Source organism: Amia ocellicauda, chromosome 1 (genome assembly GCF_036373705.1).
Source record: "Amia ocellicauda isolate fAmiCal2 chromosome 1, fAmiCal2.hap1, whole genome shotgun sequence".
NCBI classification, from domain to species: Eukaryota; Metazoa; Chordata; class Actinopteri; order Amiiformes; family Amiidae; genus Amia; species Amia ocellicauda.
The window spans coordinates 44,355,349-44,377,674 of record NC_089850.1 but is presented as its reverse complement, the minus strand read 5'-3'; the positions used below and the strand labels follow the sequence as shown (position 1 = coordinate 44,377,674).

General features: G+C 38.7%; 1 protein-coding gene across 3 annotated transcripts; it reads left to right on the top strand.

The window, feature by feature from the left end:
* Positions 1-577: 577 nt before the first annotated feature.
* mia3 (MIA SH3 domain ER export factor 3) lies at positions 578-21,681 on the top strand. 3 transcript variants are annotated; one of them, XM_066706234.1, is made up of 28 exons: positions 769-960; positions 2,411-2,544; positions 4,150-4,236; positions 4,644-7,374; positions 8,264-8,587; positions 8,902-9,047; positions 12,375-12,506; positions 12,886-12,907; positions 13,023-13,111; positions 13,226-13,303; positions 13,690-13,800; positions 14,036-14,107; positions 14,561-14,665; positions 15,078-15,200; positions 15,359-15,470; positions 15,894-15,946; positions 16,240-16,330; positions 16,445-16,583; positions 17,415-17,577; positions 17,763-17,798; positions 17,895-17,962; positions 18,179-18,279; positions 18,386-18,496; positions 18,611-18,694; positions 18,792-18,844; positions 19,361-19,426; positions 20,276-20,570; positions 20,804-21,681. In XM_066706234.1, the coding sequence occupies exons 1-28, from the start codon at positions 840-842 to the stop codon at positions 21,139-21,141; spliced, it is 5,985 nt and encodes a 1,994-aa protein (XP_066562331.1). In that variant the 5' UTR covers positions 769-839; the 3' UTR covers positions 21,142-21,681. The 3 variants fall into 3 exon arrangements, with proteins under 3 accessions (XP_066562323.1, XP_066562340.1, XP_066562331.1); XM_066706226.1 differs by lacking the exon at positions 2,411-2,544 and having other exon boundaries at positions 578-960; XM_066706243.1 differs by lacking the exons at positions 2,411-2,544; positions 19,361-19,426 and having other exon boundaries at positions 579-960.
* The last annotated feature ends 645 nt before the right edge of the window (positions 21,682-22,326 follow it).

The following is a 22,326-nucleotide window of genomic DNA, read 5'->3' as shown; positions in this document are numbered from 1 at the left end:
AGGTCTGGTGCAGTATAAATGTCGAGTAATTATTTGCTCACAAATATTTCAGTTCTACAAGATAAAGACTGTCAAAATATAAATAAAACAATAATCGCTAATTTCACAAAAGTAAAAAAAATGTATACACTATATATATATATATATATATATATATATATATATATATATATATATACACACACACACACACACATCTGAATAATTCTGCATCTGATGTGGCTTTGCTAGAAGAAAGGTGCGTCATGCCATGTCAGATTAAACACAGAGGAACCTGGAACCTCAGTAATCAATGCACTGTTCATGTATCCATAACTACGTTATGTACCTAGACTTACTAACACTTTATCTGGATCTACTGGTTTTAAAAGCCAGATCTTGTAGTTGTATGGAAGTTATACAACTACATCCCTTATTCTGGCTCTGATTGGTCTCTGTTTGCAACAAGGCAGCGTCCCGTGTCATCGGAATCCGAACTCCAGACTCTGGAAGGTTCTATTCGAAACCGCGCACCGGGAGGGGGGACAGCTTCACTGTGGACTCTGCTGGCCTTGACACACATACCGGTTCGAAGAATATAGATTCATATTTCAAATAATCTTTTGTATAACTCTGGGAAAAAAATAAAAAAATCTGTCTGTACTCTCCTATTCCCAAAAGTCCGTGGCTCTTTAAATCCAATTCCCGGTGGGTTTCATGTTTGTAACTCGACACTCCGACCCCCTCCAGTCCCACATCCTCCAAGAACATCCTGCATCCCTGTCCAGCCCTGCGGCTCTGCTGACGTGTCGGCCCGTTGTGCGCTTGCGCGGCCAGTATCCCAGCCATAGCCTGCCGTCATGGCTGCTATCGCCTTGCATCTCTATCTGCTTATTCTACTTTGTATTGTATCCGCATCCAAAAACGTCGTGGACAGGAGGTTTTCCGACTTCAAGCGATGCACCGACGACGAATGTAGCAGTAAGTGTTGTCGTTTCTCTTGTGAGATGTCCGAGTCGAGGACCTCCCTGGAAAAGGAGATGCCCCTACGCGCCGCTGTCGGCTTTGACCTGTTGGCACTTAGTTTAACGGAGAGTTATCTGTGACACAAGTTTCGCTTGTGCATGTATCATACATGTATTATTAACACATCTTACTACGCGGTGAAAACACATGAGCTATTTCGGACAGATTCCCTGGCGGCGACTTGTGTTGTTTGCTCTCGTTTTGTTTACAGTACATAGTCGTTTTGTGCTTTTTTGTTCAGACAAGCAATATTATTGTTGAAAGTTTGCATTAATTTGCAATATCAAGTAGCAGTGTTTTTTTTTTTTTATAAGAACCATCTACATTTATTATTATTATTATTATTATTGATTATGATTCTAGCTTTTACCTCATCATGCCACCTAAAATTGAAAATAAGCCAGTGTCACTTTGCCAGTGGGCAAATCTTATAAAACATGATGGAGAGAGATAGTAGAATATAAACACTTTCAAATTGCCTGCATTGATTGCATTGTCTGAACCTAAAAGCAGATAAGGACAATTGTAAAACAGTTCTCCCGGTGTAATAAACGAAATAAGTCTTGCTGCTTTGCGTATCTGTCCTGATTCTTATTGTCATGAAAATATATCATATGTGAGATTAGAGTACAGTATAGTAGCCCAATGATTTGACTGGCTGCTGTAGTGTTTAGCAATTAAAAATATTGCATTTCTCTAATTATTTGGGAGATGCAATTATATTTATATATATATATATATATATATATATATAATTTTTATTTTTATTTTTTTGTGATGATGAACAAATGTGATAAAGAGACTAAAGCTCTTGTATCATCGTGCTTAGTAAACAAATCTTTGCTCACTCCAGTTAGGGTTAAATATTGTGATTGACTATGAGCTGCCAAATCTAAGACATATTAATCCTGATAGAGAGTGTAAAAATGTATGTGTTTTGATTTAATTACTTTCAATGGGATACAAAGCAGTTCTGGCCTCCTCAAAAGATCTATAACCAGATCATGAGAATCATATTTCTTTAATAACTATAGTTTAAAAGACAACCTTTCCCTGATTTCATATTTTCTTTTAAATTATTTTTCAATCAAAGTTTTTTGTCTTTAACCTATCCACATATTCCTAGTAACTTTATATTTTTTCTTTAATTAATTAAATATTTGGTATTTAATGAACAAAAACTACTATACTCCTATGATGTACTATACAGTTGTTGGTTGCTTGTCATGTGGCCACATGACCTATACTAGATTTATTGGTTGTATTGTTAGTTTTATGGGTGTCTGTAGTCCTACAGAATAAATAGAAACTGTATACATATGTTAGACAAATAAAACCTTATATTTATCCCTCTGTATAATAATACACTCACTTATGTCTTAAAATTTTATTTTTATTTTTCTAGTGTTAATGTGCCGAGGGAAAGCAGCACGGGATTTTTCTGGCCCTGATTGTCGGTTTTTAACATTTAAAAAAGGAGAGACGATATATGTGTATTATAAGCTCTCTGGGAGGAGGACTGATATGTGGGCAGGAAGTGTGAGTATCTGCTTATATTTATATTTTAATTATGTATTGTGATAGAGCTCCACACTGAAGATCAGAATTGTAGCCGATAAAAAGTAGTTTAGAACATATTATATATATATATATATATATATTACAACTACAACATACTAGAGTGAACATACAATGCAATTGTATAGTGTATTTTGCAAATGTAGTTTAGAGTACAACATATAGGCTAGCCTAGCAGTGCTTGAATTATGCCTTCAGGCATTACAAAGGCATCTGATCATATCAAATCAACTTAAAGCAAGGTCAGGCCATGGCACAACTTGGAAGAGCAAAGAGAAGAGGAAATCAAGTCCCACAATGAAAATAAGTGATAGTTCACCCCCACTATTAAGCCCATATATGCTTCAACATGGTCTAAATTAAGTATTAGCACTGTGTTCTGATGCACTTGATTTTATTATTATAGTCATGACCTCTTTGCCGTCCATGACATAGGTTTAACCTTGAAAGTTGCTGCAGTAAAAAAATAAGTAATCTGAATTATTAAATATAGTAGCTATAGAATTTAAATACACAATAGAAAATAAAGAATTCATGTTTTTAGGATCTATTTCAGAATCTATAGTCTGTTTCTTATATTATCTTGTTGTAATCAGGTACCTGCATCTCTTTGTTTGCAAATTGTAGATTTTGAAAGGGCTGGTGATTTTTGAAATGAACCAAATGCAATACAGAAAGGGATCTTGGGGATGGACACCTTTTCCCCGTAAACAGATTGATATGATAGTCTTTGAAGTAATGCTATACAGATGGCTCATTCCATCAGATACTGTAGCCAGCTCAGTGTGCAGAGGCTTGCAGTAGGCCCTGCCTGTGTAAATTCAATATGAGTCAGACTGCCAAGCAGGGAAATGTCATCGGGGATCATGCACAAGTACTTTTAGTTTTCTTTGTTTCAGTGGATATGGTACAGTAAATAATATACATACATAAAGCTGTAGTTGAAAGTATTCATTCACACTCTATGAAACAATGTTATTCATTTATTCATGTACTCAAAATAGTTTCAAATACATTATCAATGATCTATATTATGAGTATTTTCAAGACTTATTCAACTGGTAAGATTGTAGCTGACAGAATGCAGTTAAGATGGGGTGTGTTAGCTTTTGACTGCCACACCATAGATCGATAAGTATAAATTAATGAACAATGTTTACTTACTTAAATGAAAAACATTTTTTTAATAAAGGATGTGAATGCTTTCCACTACAACTGTACATATATTTTATATATGTTTTGGCCACTTTTTCAATGCATTTCTGATATGATCTTCAATGTCTCTGGACCTGAAAGATTTAGGTTTAATTTAGATTAAGAGTTTGCTGTTGGTGTACATTTGCTAACTGTGGCTTGGTTTTGTGTGCTATATAAATATGCAAATACAGTTGGCAATATCACAGTGTTTGCCCTTGGGAACATTTATTTCAGAGTTTGTAGAGATCAGTTAGTAGTATCAGATTAGATTTGATTAAGCCTTGGGGGGGGGGGGGGGGGGGGGTGTTATTTAAACCTTGTGTTGGATCATTTGTGTAATGTATAATTTTTTCTGTCTGTTGCCTTTAGGTTGGTAGTAGATTTGGCTATTTCCCTAAGGACCTGCTTGAAATCAATCATATTTACACTGAAAAGGAATTGGAGGTGCCAGCAGAAGTGAGTTAATAGAACTTCATGATTTTTGTGACCTATGCATGCATCATCAGCTTATAACATTTCCAGTTACAACTACAGCTACAGCTCAAGATGTTAAAAGTAGAAATAGCATGGTTCTGCAGCATGTATGTTTGATGGTTTAAGTGTTGTGTACATGATGTCTGATAGTTAGATTGGTCTCACCTGACTGCATATTTCACATTCCAGCTCTTTACAGTGCTCAACTCTATAACCTTATTGACCACGTTTCATCACTGTAAGACAATTGTATCTATTTAAAAAACAACAACTTTCAAAGACATTTTAGCACGACAGTTTGAAAGCACCGGAAGACACGTTGCTTATGGTTAAAATATTGTCTGTTTAAAAAAATATATCTAATTTACTCATTTTAATTTTATTTTCAGGAAACCGATTTTGTATGTTTTGATGGCGGATTCGACAAATTTGATAATTACGATATTGATAAACTTTTGGGCGCTTCTGGATTAGTAGGAGAGAGTGATGCTTCAGGTCAAGAGACATCAGTAAAGGAGAAGGAGGCACAAAGTAGCACTGCTGAGAGCAAGGAAGGTGAACTGGAAGAAACACTTACAGTATTGTCACCTGATGAAAGTAATGATGTGAAGGAAGCCACTGGCAGTGAACCACAGCCCTTGCCTGATGAAAGCAGCGATGAAGTTTTAGACAAGGAGATCGGGAAAGAGATTGTTAATGAGGATAAAGAGTTGACTGATTTAGGAACTACAGAAACCCCTGAGCTGACTTCTGAAAAGCTGACTGAGATACCAGACACAAAGTCACAAGGAGATGATGCTCCAATTGAAGCCACAACTGAAAAAATAAAGCATGGTCTGAAAGAAGATCAGCACATAGGAACTTCAGCAGACAGTATTGCACCAGAAGAAGACCATGCCAAAGATCACACGATACAGGAAAATGAGCTTTTGTCCAAAGAGGATGTGCCTTCGATTGAAGATACAGATCATGTTGCAGAAGAAAAAAATGCTTCCAATTTGAAAACTAACCTGGGGTCCACCTTTGATGCAGTTATCTCAGATGATGAAAATACTCGGAGAGTGACCACAGTATATGATGATTTTGAGGATGAAGATGTTGTGGAAATGCAGCAGGACCACGTGGATGGGGATTTGGAAGTAACACCGTTATTATCATACAGTGAGGAAAGACCACTGCCACCAAATGAAATGCAATCTGATGAAGATGACACTTCAGAATCTGCTATAAAGGCAGACCGTCCCGAAAGTGAAGAATATGCACCTGAGGAATTTAAAGAGGAATCTGAAGGGGACACAGATGACAAAGGAACTGAAGAAGACAAAAGCATGTGGACATCACTGGGGGATACTGTCTTTGCTATTGTCAGTGGTGGAGAAAGGACAAACCAGGTTACCAGTTTAGAGGAGGATGATGAGGATGAGGAAGACAATTTTGATAATGAAAGGATAGAAGAAATGAAGGAGTCAAATGAGGACACTGTATACCTTTTAGGCTCTGACATTAAGGAAGATCATGAGGAACGGGTGCATGTTCCAGAAGAATCTGTTGATGAACAAGACATACCTAATGACGATACAGATCATAAGCCTGATAGTGTTACAGATGGATCTTTATCTGTAGAGACCGCAAAAGAAGTAACGCCCTCTACAGATGAAGGCAAATTAAATACAGATATGGTGGATGAAGAAAAAGCGGATTCAGATCAAGAAAAAATACTTGATCCTGAAAAGCTGTCAGAAAATTCAGACCAAACTCTTGAAGTAACAGATAAACAAGTAGGTGAGTCTGCAAATATCTCTGAAAACTCAAGGAAAGACCCAGCAAAAGAACACCAAGAAGATTTAAAAATCCAAAGTATGGAAGGAAATCAACATTTTGAAAACGTTGTATCCAGTGAACATAATTCTGAGCAAAACCAAACTGTTAAAGGAAAAGAAAATGGAACTCTTGAAGACGTCTCTGAAAAAGCCATGATTCCAGAGCAAGAATTGAATAAAGAATCACCAGAAACTATTAAAGGCAATGACTTGGATCAAGTAACTGAGATAAGTAATCAATCAAAATATGTAGACGCTGGCCACAAGCTTTTGGCTGAAGAAGAGTCTGACCCTGAACTAGAAGTGGACCTAGATGAGGAAGTGGTTAAACAGACCGAAAATATTAATGAGGATTTGCCTGATCCAGACCTCGAAGAGCCATCTTCCACAGAGGTAGAGGATTCAGAATATACAGGAGATGAGGAGGAGGAAGAAGAAGAATTGCTTGAAGATGAAAATGCCTTAACTTCAAAAAGTGAAAATTTACATGTAGAGGCAGATGAAAAAGACCCAGATATTTTGACGGAGGTAGAGGCAGATTTGGTTGAAGAAGCCACCAAGGAAACTGCTTCTAAAGTTAAGGATCTGGAAGAACACCAGGCTGTGAATGACAGTTATGTAGAAACTAAGCAAGCCAAAACAAATAAAGATATCGAGGTGGGCATAGGAAATAACACAGATTCTGCAGATAATGTGAACGCTACTGACCCTGATGTTGGTGTTACTGTATCAGAGGAAATCCAGTTGGAAGATCTTGAATCAACAAATGTTGATGATAAACCAGACTCTTTGGCTGGACTTCCAACTGAAAATGAAGATAAAGAACATGTGAAGGAGACCAAACCTAGTAAGGAGTTGGAATACGGTGACAGCATAACACAACTTACTCTTCTCAGAGGACACTTTGATGAGAAACACATGGAGCGCTTCCAAAAATACTTGGGCTCTCGGCAAGTCCTTCAAGTGGAGGCCCTGTTCCAAGACCTGGAGCTGGAGTTGGAAGCAGCCAGGCAGACAACTGATATCACAGAGGATATTGAAAAGGCTTTGGACAGCATCTTGGAGTCTTCTGAGAGCAGCATCCTGGATGAAATTGAGAGGATGCTGGATACACGGGAGATGAAGAATGGAGAGTTGCAGCAAATGGATGGAAGCATGTTTGACGAAGAAGCAGCAATCTTGGATGACTTCCAAGAGCTGGCTTTCCAGCTCAGACAGAAGTATTCAACAGTGAGTGACAGTGCTCCACTGGTCTCTGAGAAGCCACCTCCCGAAGAGACTCCATCTGAGCCACATTCAGGTAATGTAATGAGTATATGTTGTTTTAGTTGCTGCCTTGTTTTATGGATTTGTTTGTTCTTAACAGAAAGTTGAAATAACTGCATTGCAGAGACCCCACTTTTATCCAGTCATTTTTTATATTTTGCTGTGCATCCTGATTTCAGCTATTCAGTTCCTTTATACAAGCTAACGGGTCTTGATATAACGAGTTTAGTTGTTAATCCACAGATCTACTGAATCTTTTAGAGTTTAGAGTTATCCTTGGATTCTTTTAAGGTTTATGTATTTCTGGTGTCTACTTTTTTTGCTACTATAATTACAAGTTTGGTCACTATCTGACTGGTATGTTTCATTCTAACCAGGTTTTCATTCTTAAAAAAAATATATACCGCTTATACTGGATCTAGGATCCAAAAACTGTATCAGAAGATGCAACTGATGTGCTTGAATGTGGACACTTTATATATAAATGCACTGTGACTTCATTTTGTTTCTGAAAATAAATCATGGCTTAGTTTTGGACATTTTATTTAATCTAATGAATAAATTTATTTATTTAGTTTGTATCTTTTCCATTTCTACTAACCAATAAAATCATGTTTCAAAAGCATCTTACTACATCCAACATGTTAAGATTACAGTAGAAGTTCTAAGGGTCTGTATGCATTTCACACTGTTTAAGTAAAATTATAGTTGAGCTATTGGTGGTGATATTTAAAGTTTCAACAAAATATCCTACGACATTCAAGCAGGTGCTGGGATGCATTTGCTGAGTCACTGCTAAAAGAAAATATTCTCCTCATTTAATATTTTATTCATCTTTATCTTCGGAAGCAGTCAAGTAACCCATCAACAAACTGATTTTCTTAACCCTGGTGTGATTCTTCTTTTTATTTTGCTCTCAAAAGATATGGCAGGTTCAGAGGTTGAGGCAGATATTGAAACACTGGCAGACAACCACACGCTGTCTAACGAGGGATCCGAACCTGACGCACAGGAGCCGTCACCGGGACCACATGAGAGCAGTGAGAAGCCTTTGCCACAAGAGTCTGCTCTGCCAAACTCACACAGTGGGGCAGATGTTGGTTTCGAGGAGGATGGAGGTCACTTCAACAGAAACAAAGATAGCCATTTCATTGAGGACATTGAAGATATTCAGAAAAGCCCTCAAGCCACTCTAGAAAGCCCCATGGATGTGGGCTTAGGTTTTAATATGGAGCACTCCCTTTCAGGTATCCTTTCATAGATACATCCGTATATTATTAAAGATTAATGATTTGGCTCAAGGCACTTTCATGTAAGAAACTGTATAAATCATTAATTTTCTACTTTGTTCAACATACACAAGGCATAACTAGAGTTGTCAGTCCAAATGTTGTTGTTTTAAAGTATTTATTGTAATTTTAATACTAATTGAAATATGTGTCGTAGTTTTACCAGGGGCTTAGAGTTAATTACTGACTTTCCTGTAGACTACACTTTATAGTTTTTTTATATGTTCATTTAATTTGAAGATTGAATAATTAAAAAATAACATCTGTTTTAGGTTCTTTGGATTCACCAGCTGCCCCTGAATACCCTGAGGATGAAAAGAACAATGAAATGGAAAGTGATCATTCATTCCATGGCATTACTGAAATGCTTGGCTATTTCACTCTGGCTAAAGAATATTTGGGAGCATATACTGAAATAGTAAGTACAATGTCAATATTTAATTATAACACATGGTAATATCTGTTTAAAGGTAGAGACTGGTTTAGGCTGTTTGTTCTTGCATGGACTGGTCTTTTAAGTAGTCCTAGTAATCTAAAATGTATAGGTGTAGTCATGTTTGAAGTAAATGGTTTGTTTGTTCTACTTGTGCTTACAGGATATGGTCAGGTGACCATTTGAGCACATGACGTGGCAAATACATTACATCTTACATATGTAAACAGGCTGTTCTTCAAAGCGGTAGTCTAAGAATATTTGATCAATTCAGGGTTTATATTCAAAGCGCTAGAAATGAATTCTGAATCGCAAAATCTTTTTTCAATATGCACTTGTGATCGACTGATTATAGATTGTGAGCCTAATTAAATGGCATTTTGGACAAGAGAAGATACAGATCAAGAGGGACATGTTAAGCTGAATTAAAACTACTGCTGCCCCCTTGTTAGCAGAGGTGAACAACAACTTATCACACAATGAAGCCGTGAACAGCATGGTCAAGTCCATAGACACAGAATTCTATACAGATGCTTTAGCAGTGTCAATGCTTTATTAAGTAATGGCATCAATTATTATAACAAATATGATGCACAATAAACTAACTTAAATGATTGACATTTCCAATTTTAAAAATAAAAACTGAATGATAATATGAAAATAATACAAAATCAAGTCATCCAATCAGGTCGATTTCTGCAGTTTGTGGAGAAAGGCGTTCTGCAATCAGATGTGACGTCATGCATAGCGCAGCCAGGCGCCTCAGGGCGTCTATTGTGAGATCATAGATATCTGTGGATCCGCGAACATTGTTTTCAGGCGTGTCCAGGATTTTCAGCACAGAAACAACTCCATTGTTGGCCTGCAGGCGTCACTGTGACCGAGTGCGCTGTTGTACTTCTCTCGGCGGCTGTGTCAGGGTTAACGCGGTGCAAGGCCGGCTCTTCGAGTATATCTACGGTCCGCGGATTGTTGACGTGTTCTAGAGACTGAAGTTCAGCCGTTCACTGCACACAGACAGGGAAGGGAAAACATTACCAAGTCTGGTTCCGACCGACCGACCGACCACATACAGTGGATATTTTTTAATTTGCATCAGTCTGTAGATGTCAGATCGTGTTGCCACTTCTACCTCAAGACTTGTTCATATTCCTTCCGTATAACGAGGCCTAAATACAGCAGTACTGTGTTCTTGTAATAGTTATATTGGCTTGTATTTACCGGCGTGGCAAGACTTGGCGCAGTTATCCCAGGGAGAGAGTTTGATCTGTCGCTGTGAAGAACATATGCTTGTCGGCTACCGGGTTCAGGATCTGTAGACTATTTAAAGTTTGCAACCGCCAGCAAGAGTGAGATCTTGTTTTATAAACATGGATTTAACACGAGTCGACGCTTCGCCCTCTGCAGGGATGGACCCAGGAACTGCTTTCTACTTCTTGCTCATAAAGACAATTACAGATGTAAGTGCGAGATATGTTTGTGTAACATCGTTTCAGTCCTGTCTGTGTTACACAGGAAAGGCTGTGGATAGTATTAGTTTAACTTAGCACAGCAAATAGGTTTTAAAATCATATGGTAAGAGAGCGTGTTATTGCTTGTGTGTAACCGATTTATTATTGTTAACCTGCTTTCAAATGTTTGCGCCGTATTTCAAATGTACATATTTCAGCTGCCCTATTCCCCTCCTCGTATGAAATAGTTTCCTCTCCGTTAGTTTGTTGAGGCTCATTTCAGCTTGTGGGAGACGCCTGCAGCCTCAGCCCCGGACAAACGATCTGGGAAAAGACTGGGAGTTTATTTGAATCTTTTGAATTTACTTAGGGATACTTACCCATCTGAATGGCCATAAGAAATGGCATTGCCTTTCCAGGAATCAGAGTAACCATTATTGTACATAATATTTTATATTATCTGTTTATTAGAACGGTTTATTAGTTGAACATTCTCTTTTTTTACCCCTATTTTATATAATAATATATATTAAAGTCTCTTTATAACTTGGAGCTTTGCTGTGTCTCCTAATTGTTTATATGACATGGGTTTAAAGTTAATACAACCTTATCAAGTTATGAGATTTATTATATATTTTTAAACATGTGAGATTATCTTCAGGTGCATTTAGTATAAGCAATGTGCTTCCTGAAGTCTGAAGTTTGCTGTTTCATGGCAGGAGTATGTCGTACAGCGGTTTGTGATGAAGTGGGATACCAACTAGAGGCTGATGTCTTGCATCAGTCAGTTATTGTATTGGTCACTCCACGCTAGACTCAGACACACATTATTAATCTATAGGAAGCATGAGCAAATTGACACTTTGTTGTCTTTGCTAGGGTTTGTTGTGATGTAAAAGGTACACAGCTGCAGAGTCTTTTGTTTTATTGTCAGAGGACTTCTGGGAACTAAAAGAGGTATTGCAGTTGTGATGCAAACCCCAGGAAAGTAATAGCAGTGATATTTGCTCTAACTTGCATTTTCTTCGTCCCTGTCCCCCCCCAGCAGTAGTTTTTTAAAACATTCATAAATAAGGTATACATTAAGGGTTCTTGGTTCTAAAAGGAGTTTTTGCAATTCATATTTTGAGACATTCAGTGTTTTTTACTATATGGCATCAGCTAAATCTGTTGACACACACTTAATCTTGAATGACACAGGGCGGCTAAAACAGTTTAATCCTTCACATGTTGACAGTCTGAAACCTTCTTGAGTCATTTCACTGGATTGCCGCTCAGAGGTTCTTGATCTTTGTTGGCCTTCAAAGATCCTGTCCAGATCATAGTCCAATTCACATGTGCTGTGAATGTTGGAAGCGCTCCCAGTGCTTAACATGTCACAGTGTGCCACTCCTGTTGCAATTCCAAATGCTGATCAGAGAACACATTCCTTCAGCTTGGATAACAGGGTTATGGCACCTAGACAAAGCTGACACAAGCCAAATGTGACAAAAACAAACTTGTAGATCATGTATTGTAAAATGAACTTCTTAAATATGTGTCTGTCTGTACAACTCTAATCTATAACAACTATGTAAGTGGTCAATTATGTGTTTTTTGTAATTTGGCTTCAATTTAACCATCGAAATGCAACTATAAGGACAAACGTTAACCTTTTCTGTTCAAATGTTTTGTTAAGTAATTGATTCTCCTTACACTTCATTCCCTTTTCCATATTATTCTTGAAGAAATTCCATCTGATTGAATTATTTCTTGATTCCGTAGATCCCCTCGGTCACCTCGTAGTATCAAGACTTTTATCATGCATTTTCACACTGTCCGACAGACAGAGCGCTGATCTGGGATGTGACTTGTTTTTCAGCTGATTGCGACGCTGCCTGAGGAGTGGCAGCCGGGTCCAGACTTCTACGGGTGGCCATGGGAGCCAGTGGTAGTAACCGCTTTGGTGGGAGTCCTCTCATTTCTCATCATCTTCTGGAGAACGCTACTTGCAGTAAGTTTAACCAAGCTAGTTGTCAACTTATCTGTTTTAAATATTATTTCAGCGATGAGTCCTGTCTACTATATCTGTTTAAATCCATTGGCCCAAAAGATCTCAAGTTTAAGTCTTGTCTGTTCTTCTTTTGGTCATGGGGCTAAATTGAAGCTGAGCTGAAACCTTGCCTGTCCATTTTTAATTTTTTTAAATTGGGTAAGAGAAGAGAATCTTAGACTGAATTTGAATAGTTGGTGCACAGGCTATTTTTTCATGGTGATGTAAAATAAGGTATAAGCTGATTTCAATGTTTCTGAAATACTTTTTTGACATGGGTTGTTCCAAAAATATTTATGCATGTATTATAGACAATTAACATTTTATAATTTCTTTCTAGGTCAAGAGTAGGACATATCTAAGTAAGTGTTTTAAATATTTTGTACACATGGTTTAATGTACTTGCTCTTATACAAATCAGTAATCTACATTTGAAATTAAGAGAAATATTGAAGAATGAACTTTTTTTTTTTTTAGTGACAGAAAAACAACTTGTGGAAAAGATAAAGCAACTCATGGATGAAAAATCTGAGGCCCTTTCCAAAATATCAGACTTGAATAAACAGGTAAGTGGGAGTAATCCTTTGCTGAGGTTCATGATTTGCATGTCTACAATATACCTGCTTAGTATTTTTGTATTTTGTCTCATGATTTTTTTCCCCTATGCTTGATAATTCTAGATTGAAGAACGTGCAGAGCAATTAAAACATTCTGAAAAATCCAGTTCTTCAGCAAAACGTGAGAACAAGGAGCTCCAGGTAAGGTGTTGTGAAAAGCATGAGCTTTAATGTAGAAACCAAATGTCATCTGTTGATGGTAAACTAGAGCTGTAACCCTGGATCATTTCCCATTTAAATGGATATTATCCAGTTGAAGTGCAACAAATCCACCATGTTCCTACTTCTGGCCGATTTTCAAATGTGTTCTTAGACTTTCCTCCATTAGCTGTTACCTTCTGCACAGTTTGATTTAAGGAAAATAATGAGTATCTTTCCACTATGCTGGAGTGTAAATGTGTCAGCAGCTGTAATGCGGGGTCAATTCACTTGAATCCTGGACAGAAGACTGGTTATACTTTTATATGTAAGCACGATCCCTCAGCACATTAGTGTTTGACTACTGACTGATCTTTGTTTTCCTACAGGAAATGTATAAGGAATTGCAGAAAACAAATGAACAGACGAAGGAGAGGGTCAGAGCATTGAATAAGTCTGTGGATGAAGAGAAGAAGAAAAACCGCCAGCAAGAACGAACGGTCAGTGGGGTTCGGTCAGGATTTGGAGCATACCTTCGTTTTCAGGTTATGTTTTAATGTGGCAAATGCATAGAATGGACTTTTCAGTTGGTACGTGATCGCATGCATTATCATTGTTGTCTTTCACTTCAGTGTATTGCATTCTTCTTACTGCAATATCCCAGGTGTGCTAGCATTAGTGAGCCAAAGTTTGTCCCCTTCATGCTAGAGATGTTTTTTTTTTTTTTTTCAACAGATCTCAGAAACAAAAAAGTCTATTGACCAGTTTCAAAGCATAATTGAAGCTAACAGAGCTGAACTGTCAAAGGTATGTGTTTTTTGATTTATTACTTTGTTTTGGTATCGGTCCTACAGTGCAGCAGATGTATATTTCTCGAGTGTTTTATTGATAAGAGGTTGTTTATTACATCAGTCTACACAGCTCTAAATTGTGACTCTGCTATGACCTGAATACTGTATCGTTTGTTGGAGTATTGTCTTAACGAAGCTGTTCTTCCAAACGAAGGACATCAAATTGAATTGTCACCCATTCGGATATTTCACACCCTGCTCAGCTAGGAGGGAATGGCAGAAGACATGTAAAAAAGGCATACGTTTTGAGCCAGTCAGAAATGAAGCAGTATCTTTAGAATGGTGCCCATAATTCATCTTCAATCTGGAATATAGTTCTTGCTGTAAAATGATGGCACAGTGTATACTCACTGGAGCATTTTAATTTATTGTAATTTTGGAATTTTAATTCTCTTATTTTATCTTGCAGCTGCAAACCCTTGTAGATGAAGCCAGACTAAAGGAGGAGGCATTGAAAGCTGAAGTCCAGTCTTTCCAGAAGGAAAATACCACCTTAAAAGATCAGAAGAAAAACGTAAGTGATGTGCGCACTGTCTTGTGGTAATGCCTACAAGTAGGAGAATGCAAAGCTGGCATTCATTCTCTTGGACTGTAGTAGGTTTGCCTACCTTTCATCATGGTGATTATTTGGATAAGGGTGTCTGCTAAGAAATAAATTAAGTAATCAACTTAACTGTTCTGTGATTGACTGCACTCCACTGTGCAGTAAGTGCTTTGATATGACATGAAATGCCACAAAAAGTAATAAGACCTTACACTGAAACTGCATTTTCAAATGTTCTGTTTGTTTGTGTGGAGAAAGCACATGTACGCTTACTGGGGGGAGGATATAGTTGGTACATTTAAGACCATAAGCAAAGGGAAATGTTTAAAGGATTTGAAAGCAATACATTTATCTTTAATATTGTTTTACCATTGTTTTAAAGCTATTGAAGGATGCCAAAGGTTGGGAGGAAAAGCACAGAGAACTCTGTGAACAAATCAAAGTATTGCAGAAGTCTCAAAAGGAGTTGGAAGACACTGTTGTTCACAAAGAAAACGAAATTGAGGTAGGTTACAACTGTGTTCCACTGAAGATAGTTGGAAAGAGGCTATTTTTTCCTCCAACTTGAGTATTAAGTGCTCTGTTTGGCAGGAGTTAAACTGTATAAGATGAGGTTGGTTGTATTCTATATGATTCTGGAGTAACTGGATGTTCCATTTCCAGGTTCTATCTGACTGCATTGCTGAGCTGCAACAACTTGAGGCTGAAGCCAAATATGAAACGGCTGAGTTGCAGAAGGGAGATTCCCAAAACTTGCCAAATGGTGAAATCCTGGGTAAGTGTTTTCAGTTCCACACATCAAATGACATGTAAAAAGAGACATGGCAGCAATATTTCTTAAACTGACAAAGTATGATGTGGTGTTTTTCAAATAAAATTTTACTAATGATAATGATTAACATTTAAGTTGTAAATGGCGGTTTGCCACATTTCCCATTAAATCATTAGACAGAGATTTATAAATTTCACCCAAAACAGGTAGTTCTAAGCCTTGAGACAACCTTGAAGAAATAGTTGTTTTTACAGACTTTTGTTGTTGAATTGATCAAATCTTAAACCTACAATTTAGTGTGAAGGGTAAACCTTACTTATTTTTAATATATAGAAAGGCATTTTTCAAATGTATATATACTGTGTTGCACAGAAGTTTAATTTGCAGAAAGAAAATATGAAGGTTGTTACCGCTTGACTTTTTCAGACAAGAATGACATGATGAGGAACAGGATCAAGCAGATGATGGATGTTTCACGGGTAATTCTAAATTTATACCTATTGATGAGCAGTTTCATCCTATTATTGGTTTGAAGTAAAGTAAAGCTTTCTGTATAAATGTATTCAAATTCCTTTTAAAATATATATTGAATGTGATGTTAGGGGCTGTCTTAGAAAAGTATTTACAGATTAATGCTTGTACTTAATTAGCAAGGTTTTCCTTTATATAGTGCACATTTGAACAGTTCCTGGTGGAAGAGATTTAATTCAGTTGCATATTTTAAAGAGCAAGTTGAACCTTATTTGTATCTCTTCCCAATGTTGTTCTACAGGTTAGGACCACTCTTACAATAGTGCAAGAGGAACGAGACCGTTACCTTACAAAGTTGCTGTCTGAAGAGAAAGACAGGCACGAGTTGGAAGGTATGAGCTTTACTTTGTGTAGTTTTTATTTCACATTGTAAAAGTACCTGACCTGCAGTTTTCAAATATAAGGAGTGTCTTGCTGCCCCTGAATCATGATGGTCTGCATTACAGAACAGATAAAGAAACTGGAGCATGACCAGGCTTCCCTGGCCGGTGAGAAGTGCCACCTGGAGAACCAGTTCAAGACCATTCAGCAGAAGCTGGAGATAATGAATGAGATGTACCAGCAGAAAGAGAACGCGCTCCAACAGTGAGTCTGCTTTTAACAACAAGATGAACCATTTAATCTAGATTTGAGGAATAAAAATGCACTCCAATAACTAACATCCAATATCACATAAACTTGCAAATCCTAGTTTGTTTGTTTTATTTATTTATTGAGATAGCTTTCCTTTAGTTAAGGTGATAATTAATTTCCTTCTGTGGTCACAGTCACACAGCCGTAACAAAAAAACGTGCGAGATGCTTTGTAGCTTAACGCTAGAAGCGCCGACATTTCGAACTACCCACAAGCCGGTCATTGTAACCGATAGCTCTTTAACAGCTGTGAAATGATAATCAAAGGCAAACCATCTTATAAAACTCAGAAGTTTTATTCATGAACATCAAATCCAACATTTACATAGCACAAATGTAGTATTTAAATTGAAATATGATCAGTCATGTTCATATACATGGCATTTCCAATGAGCTTTCTTCAGTCTCCATTTTGAATCCATGTTTATTTGTGGGGTAATCACTGTATCCACTCAATGTGACTACAGTAAGAAAACATCTGTAATGCTGTACAATGCATTTGTTTTTCAAGCACATGAAAGACTGTAGACAGACGGGTAGAGATCACCACTTGAGCGCCAGACTGACTGTATTGTAAAGGGAAGGCAGGATTATGTGCTATATTTGATTTTATTATGTATTTAAATGACCGGTCAAAATCACCCGATTTTGGCTATTCTAGGTAAATGTGTTTAACTTATTTTTGTGTTTATGCAGCTAAAATGCTGTAGGCATGTGTAATACATATAGTTATATACATTATACACATATATACATTAAGGTAACATTGTCCTGTGTGTTTCAGGAAACTGACACAGGAGGAATTTGAGCGCCGGGAAAAGGAGCAGAAGCTCTCAGAGGTGGGTGGGAAAGCTGTTCAAGCTGAGGAAGAGCTAAAGGCTTACAAGCAAAGGATTCAGGAAGTAGAAGAGGAGCTGCAGAAAACCGAGCGCTCCTATAAAATCCAGGTATGTTGAACAGCTTATCGAGTGTCAACTGCGATAACATTTAAGACCTTTTGCTAACAACACTTTACTCATAAACTGTTGTGAATGAGTGTCTGTATCAGTTTTCATATTGTGCTGCCACACCATGTACATTCATTCATTCATTTTAGAGCTTCTTTAGCTAATGATATTTATCCTTTTCCTAGATTGCATCCCATGAAAAGAAAGCCCACGAAAACTGGGTAAGTGTCACATATTGGTACCAATCCATTACCTGAAGCTAGTGTGTGTTTCTTGATGAAAGCGGAGCCCTGTCTAATGTTGTCCATCTCAAACAGCTTAACGCTCGTGCTTCGGAGAGAGCTCTGGTGGAGGAGAAGAGAATCACCGCTAACCTCAGGCTGAAGTGAGTAACGTACTTTACAATACAGGTAAAGGTAGGCCTGGCATGCTCAGTTGGTCATTGTGGGAGCACCCATAACTGTGTAAGGTGTGTGTAATGGATTTTATAGCAGAAGTCTACATTTCCACAGAGAGGGAGGCAGGTTAAGGGGCGAAACTTCAGTTCTTACTGTTTTTTTTCATTGGCTTGGCGTTAATGTTTTAACACTTTCTTTGCCAGGCTGATTGAAGTCAATGACAAAGTGACAGAACTCCAGAGACCATCCCTCATCAAACCGACCCCTGGCCGTCCAGACAGACAGATGCCTTCAGTTCGTAGAGGTAAGTCCCCTGCCCTGGCGTGTGTTGCAACTTCACAGCACCTGGAGGTCAGTGACTGCTTGTGTATTTGTTTGAGATTCCTCAGTATGTTAAATTCTTCACACAGGAGATTCCTATGGTCCGTCTCCAGTGAGTGGAGGAGCCCCGTCGCCACCTCTGATGATCGAGGGCCCGGGTCGCCCCCCATCTGCTCCTCTGGGGCGCAGAGATGCCTTTGGTGAGTCGTCGTGCACAGCGAAGCTATAACCAGAGCGCAGATGTCGCTTATCTATGTACAGAAAGATTGAAACTCTTGACTAAGTTGTATCATTGTCTGTATTTGGCACAATAGACAGCCACCTTGGCCCGAGACGACCTCCTTCTGAAACACTGGGACGCTTCTCTGAGCTGGGACATCCTCTTTCTTCCAGGCCTGGTATGAGCACCTGTCCAATTACCTGTCCTACCATACTTGAGCCCAAGAGATTTTCTAGCCCCTCCCCTTGACCTTGTGGTAATTCTGTCTGTTCCAGATGCCGGGGTTGGTGTACCAAGAACCTCTTCTCCTGGTGGTCTGGATGGATCGGTAAGCTAGTGGTTTCTGTCTTGAATTTATAAAAATGTAGACCTGCTTAAAAAAAAAAAAACTACTGCTGTGAGGGAGTCAGAAAGACAACTTCACAAAAACGAAAACCAAAGTAATCCTCTCCAGGTAGCATAAAATTACATTATCTATTTTGAAGTACCGAAGCAGCCATAAAAGCATTTATCTAACTAGTAACTGAACTTTAAATAAGTAATGGGTTTGTTTAACGTTGCATTTCCTGATAAAGGAAAGTTCTCCTGAAGTGGAATCTGTAACAAGTTAGATGTTCAGTCCACACTGCAGGTCTTCCTAAGATGTAGTATGTGTGACATTTTGTGTTTGTGTTGATTTTTAGGTTTATTCTAAATGGATTTAACTTAGGGCTAGTAGTGAGGAGATGCTAGTAATTGCGATTTACTTTCAAGTAAATCAAACACCATAAAGAAATCAATACAGTAGTAACATTGTGTAAACCCCCGACTTACGTTTCCTTTTCCGTTTTGAATGACTCAAAAGCAAAGTTCTCAAGCTGAGCCTCAGTCCCAGTCCCCCCCCCTCTCCCCTCCCGAAGTCTCGGAGGCTGTGAGTATACAGGCTGGCCCGTGTCCTGCGTGTGCGGGCCTGCATGATGTGCATACTGGGAGCTCAGGCTAGAGAGACTGGGTTCACCAACACAGTCTGTGTGTGATTGACTGGGCAATCTAACTCGCACTGGAGCCAGTCAGACAAAGCTGTTCTTCCAGCTGCTGCCTGTCAGGAATCTCTCTGGTGTCTTCCTGTGCTTGGTTTACATAGGAATGGGCACATCTCACAAAGTGTTTTAGTTTTCCGTTTTAACGGAAGGGCTTCTCACTGACGTACTGCAAGAGGTGCAACTAAACTTACTTGTTCCAGAAGCAGAGCACAAAACCCAGTGAAGCTGAGGCTTTGTGAGAATTGTCAGTCGGGTTCTGTGTTAATCTGCATTCTGGTAATGGTGCTGCATTGCTATGCCCTACTGTTAGGCATTGGAGAACAAGTAACACTTACCTGTGTTCTGCTACATTGGGAGTTCCCTTCTAAAACAGTGCATGAACTTTGGATTTGGTTAACTGAATGGTAGTAACCAGAATGCAAGTAATAGCCCTCAAAAGAGGGTTAAAATTAAATAATGTAATAACCTTGTCTAACATACTGAGGTGCTTCTTTACCTAATGTGGTTTGTGACCGGTCTGCTGTCAAGAGAAAGGCATCGTTATACAAATATTTAATATGCTGTTCTTCCTTCGATGATGTTCCTCTGGACCCAGCAGCTAGATCTGTGACTTGGTGTGTGAAGCTGGCAGTACAATTCTAATAGCATCTCTAATGGTGTGAATTGAAATTGTGAGGTCTGCACCTGTCCTCCTAGGATTTGCGATTTGTTATCCACGGCTTACTTTTCTCTTGCAGGTGAACTCAAGGTCTCAAGGCCCCCCATCGTTTCCAGGGACTCCCATCAGTTCTCCACCATCTGGTCCCACACCACCACCTTCAAAACCATTTGGGCCTCCACCGATGGCAGGGCCTTTCCCTCTCTCCCCCAATGGTCCTACTCCCCCTCCCATGATGGGGCCCCTGAATGGACATCCCCCGATGCACCCGAATGCTGCTCCTCTGGGCCCTGGCCCTCGTTATGGACCCCCCCACCCCAGGGACAAGGGACCCTATGGCCCCAGACCTTATGGAGCAGGACCACCTCCCAACAGTAAGAACTTCATTATTAAAATACTATGTAGTGTAAAACTGTGTTTCTGAAAACATGCCATTCCCATCCAGAAGTTTGATGTATTTCTTTTTTTTTTTTTTTAGTAGTTTTGTTTTTCAGTAATTGAAATCTGTGAAATTAGATTTAATCTTTATACATATATGTATAGAATAGGTGATTTACCAATAATTATCGTGATTTTTGTCATGTTTAACTGCTGGTTTCCCCCCCAGTTCGTGGCCCACCTCCACTCAGAGACTACCCCCCTGGACCGCCACCTCCTTTTGGACAGCGGGATCTTCCCCCGGGAATGAGAGACCACCCACCCGCCCCTCACGGCCCAAGGGATTATCAGTTTCCACCCAAAAATCTGCCTCCTGGAGCCTTTCCACCGCCAGGCAGCAGAGACTATCCAGGGCCCCCTCCCTCCCACCACATGGGGCCCAGAGACTTTCCCACAGGGCCCCCTGTCCACCCCAGCATGGCGCATAGAGACTACCCTCCTGGCCCTGGCAGCCTGCCACTGCAGGATGTCCCCAGAGAGGAGACAGGACTGCAGAACGGGCCATGAACTGTTTCCAGTAGTGGCATGATGCCATATTCAACAAGGCAGGTTTTTTTGTTCTGGGATTTTTTGTTTTTTAATTTTGCAGTTTTCCATTTTTTTGTGGTAAAATAAAGCAATTCTAATACCAGTGTCTTGTCATATGATGTATGAGCTTAAATGTAATCATTTCATGAAGAAAATTAAGAGGCTTGGCAGTGTGCAGGGGCCTATTGTGCAATATCACACAATTCATTGTCTGTGTGTGTTTTTCTGTTTTTAAAATTCTTAGATCAACCATGTTCTTAAAAGCTTTTTGATGATGCAAAGTTTCATTTAAGTTTCCTGTGGAAATATTTGTTTAATTAAATGCAAACAAAAACAATAAAGCAGCCCCGTTTTCAGTTTTATCTCCGAGTTACATGAACGATGAACACATTGTACACTCGCCCAAAGCTGTTGCTTTATATTAATTGTAAAGGTAAGTTGTGTACAAAATAAAGGTCAGATGTATAACTTATTTTACTATATTCTTAGAAAATTTATTAATAAAGATGGTAAAAGCTACTTATTGTATTTTTCATTATTGTTGACCTTTACAAATACACCCAAATATCATGGTGGGAATTTGGTGAGATCCCTTGTTTCAGATGAGACCATTACACTGAGGTAGCATGCAGACAAATGGTCTACCCAAAAGGACTTTATTTCTTGTATATTAAATCAGTGTAGAAATGACATCACTGAATTTGATTATGTTTGAAAAAATAATGGGAAAGAAATACTGCAAAGGAAAGTGGAGAGGGGTGGAACCACACTTCTGTTTTTAGAGGCTTATGAAGGCCTAGGTCAAGGGTAGTCAATTATTTTGTGTCAGGGTCCAAATTTATTTGTTAAGGTATAGCCAAGGTCCAGACATGGGGGGAGGGGGTATGAAATGTACATAATAAAATAAATGTATAAGTATTAAAACGGGTTCAGACCACTTAAATTTTAATTTGTTAAAGATTATTGTAGTCGTATAGATAAAGATAAGACAAAATCCTTGAAAGTTTCTATTATTAGATTCAAGTGTTTACCATTCTCCCTGTCCCACTGTGCACTGCACAAATTTAGTGTTGAAAAATGAGGGCAAAGACGATTGAGTAATTGAGGGCGGGGGGGTCTGGGGGTCCCCCAGAAGATTGGGAACTGAGACCTGAAATGTGTGAT

Coding starts and splice junctions, on each gene's coding strand:
- mia3 (XM_066706226.1), top strand. CDS start 697: ATGTTTGTAACTCGACACTCCGACCCCCTCCAGTCCCACATCCTCCAA. Junction 9,048..12,374: donor TGGGAGCATATACTGAAATA/GTAAGTACAATG, acceptor CTTGTTTTTCAG/CTGATTGCGACGCTGCCTGA. Junction 17,578..17,762: donor AGCGCTCCTATAAAATCCAG/GTATGTTGAACA, acceptor TCCTTTTCCTAG/ATTGCATCCCATGAAAAGAA.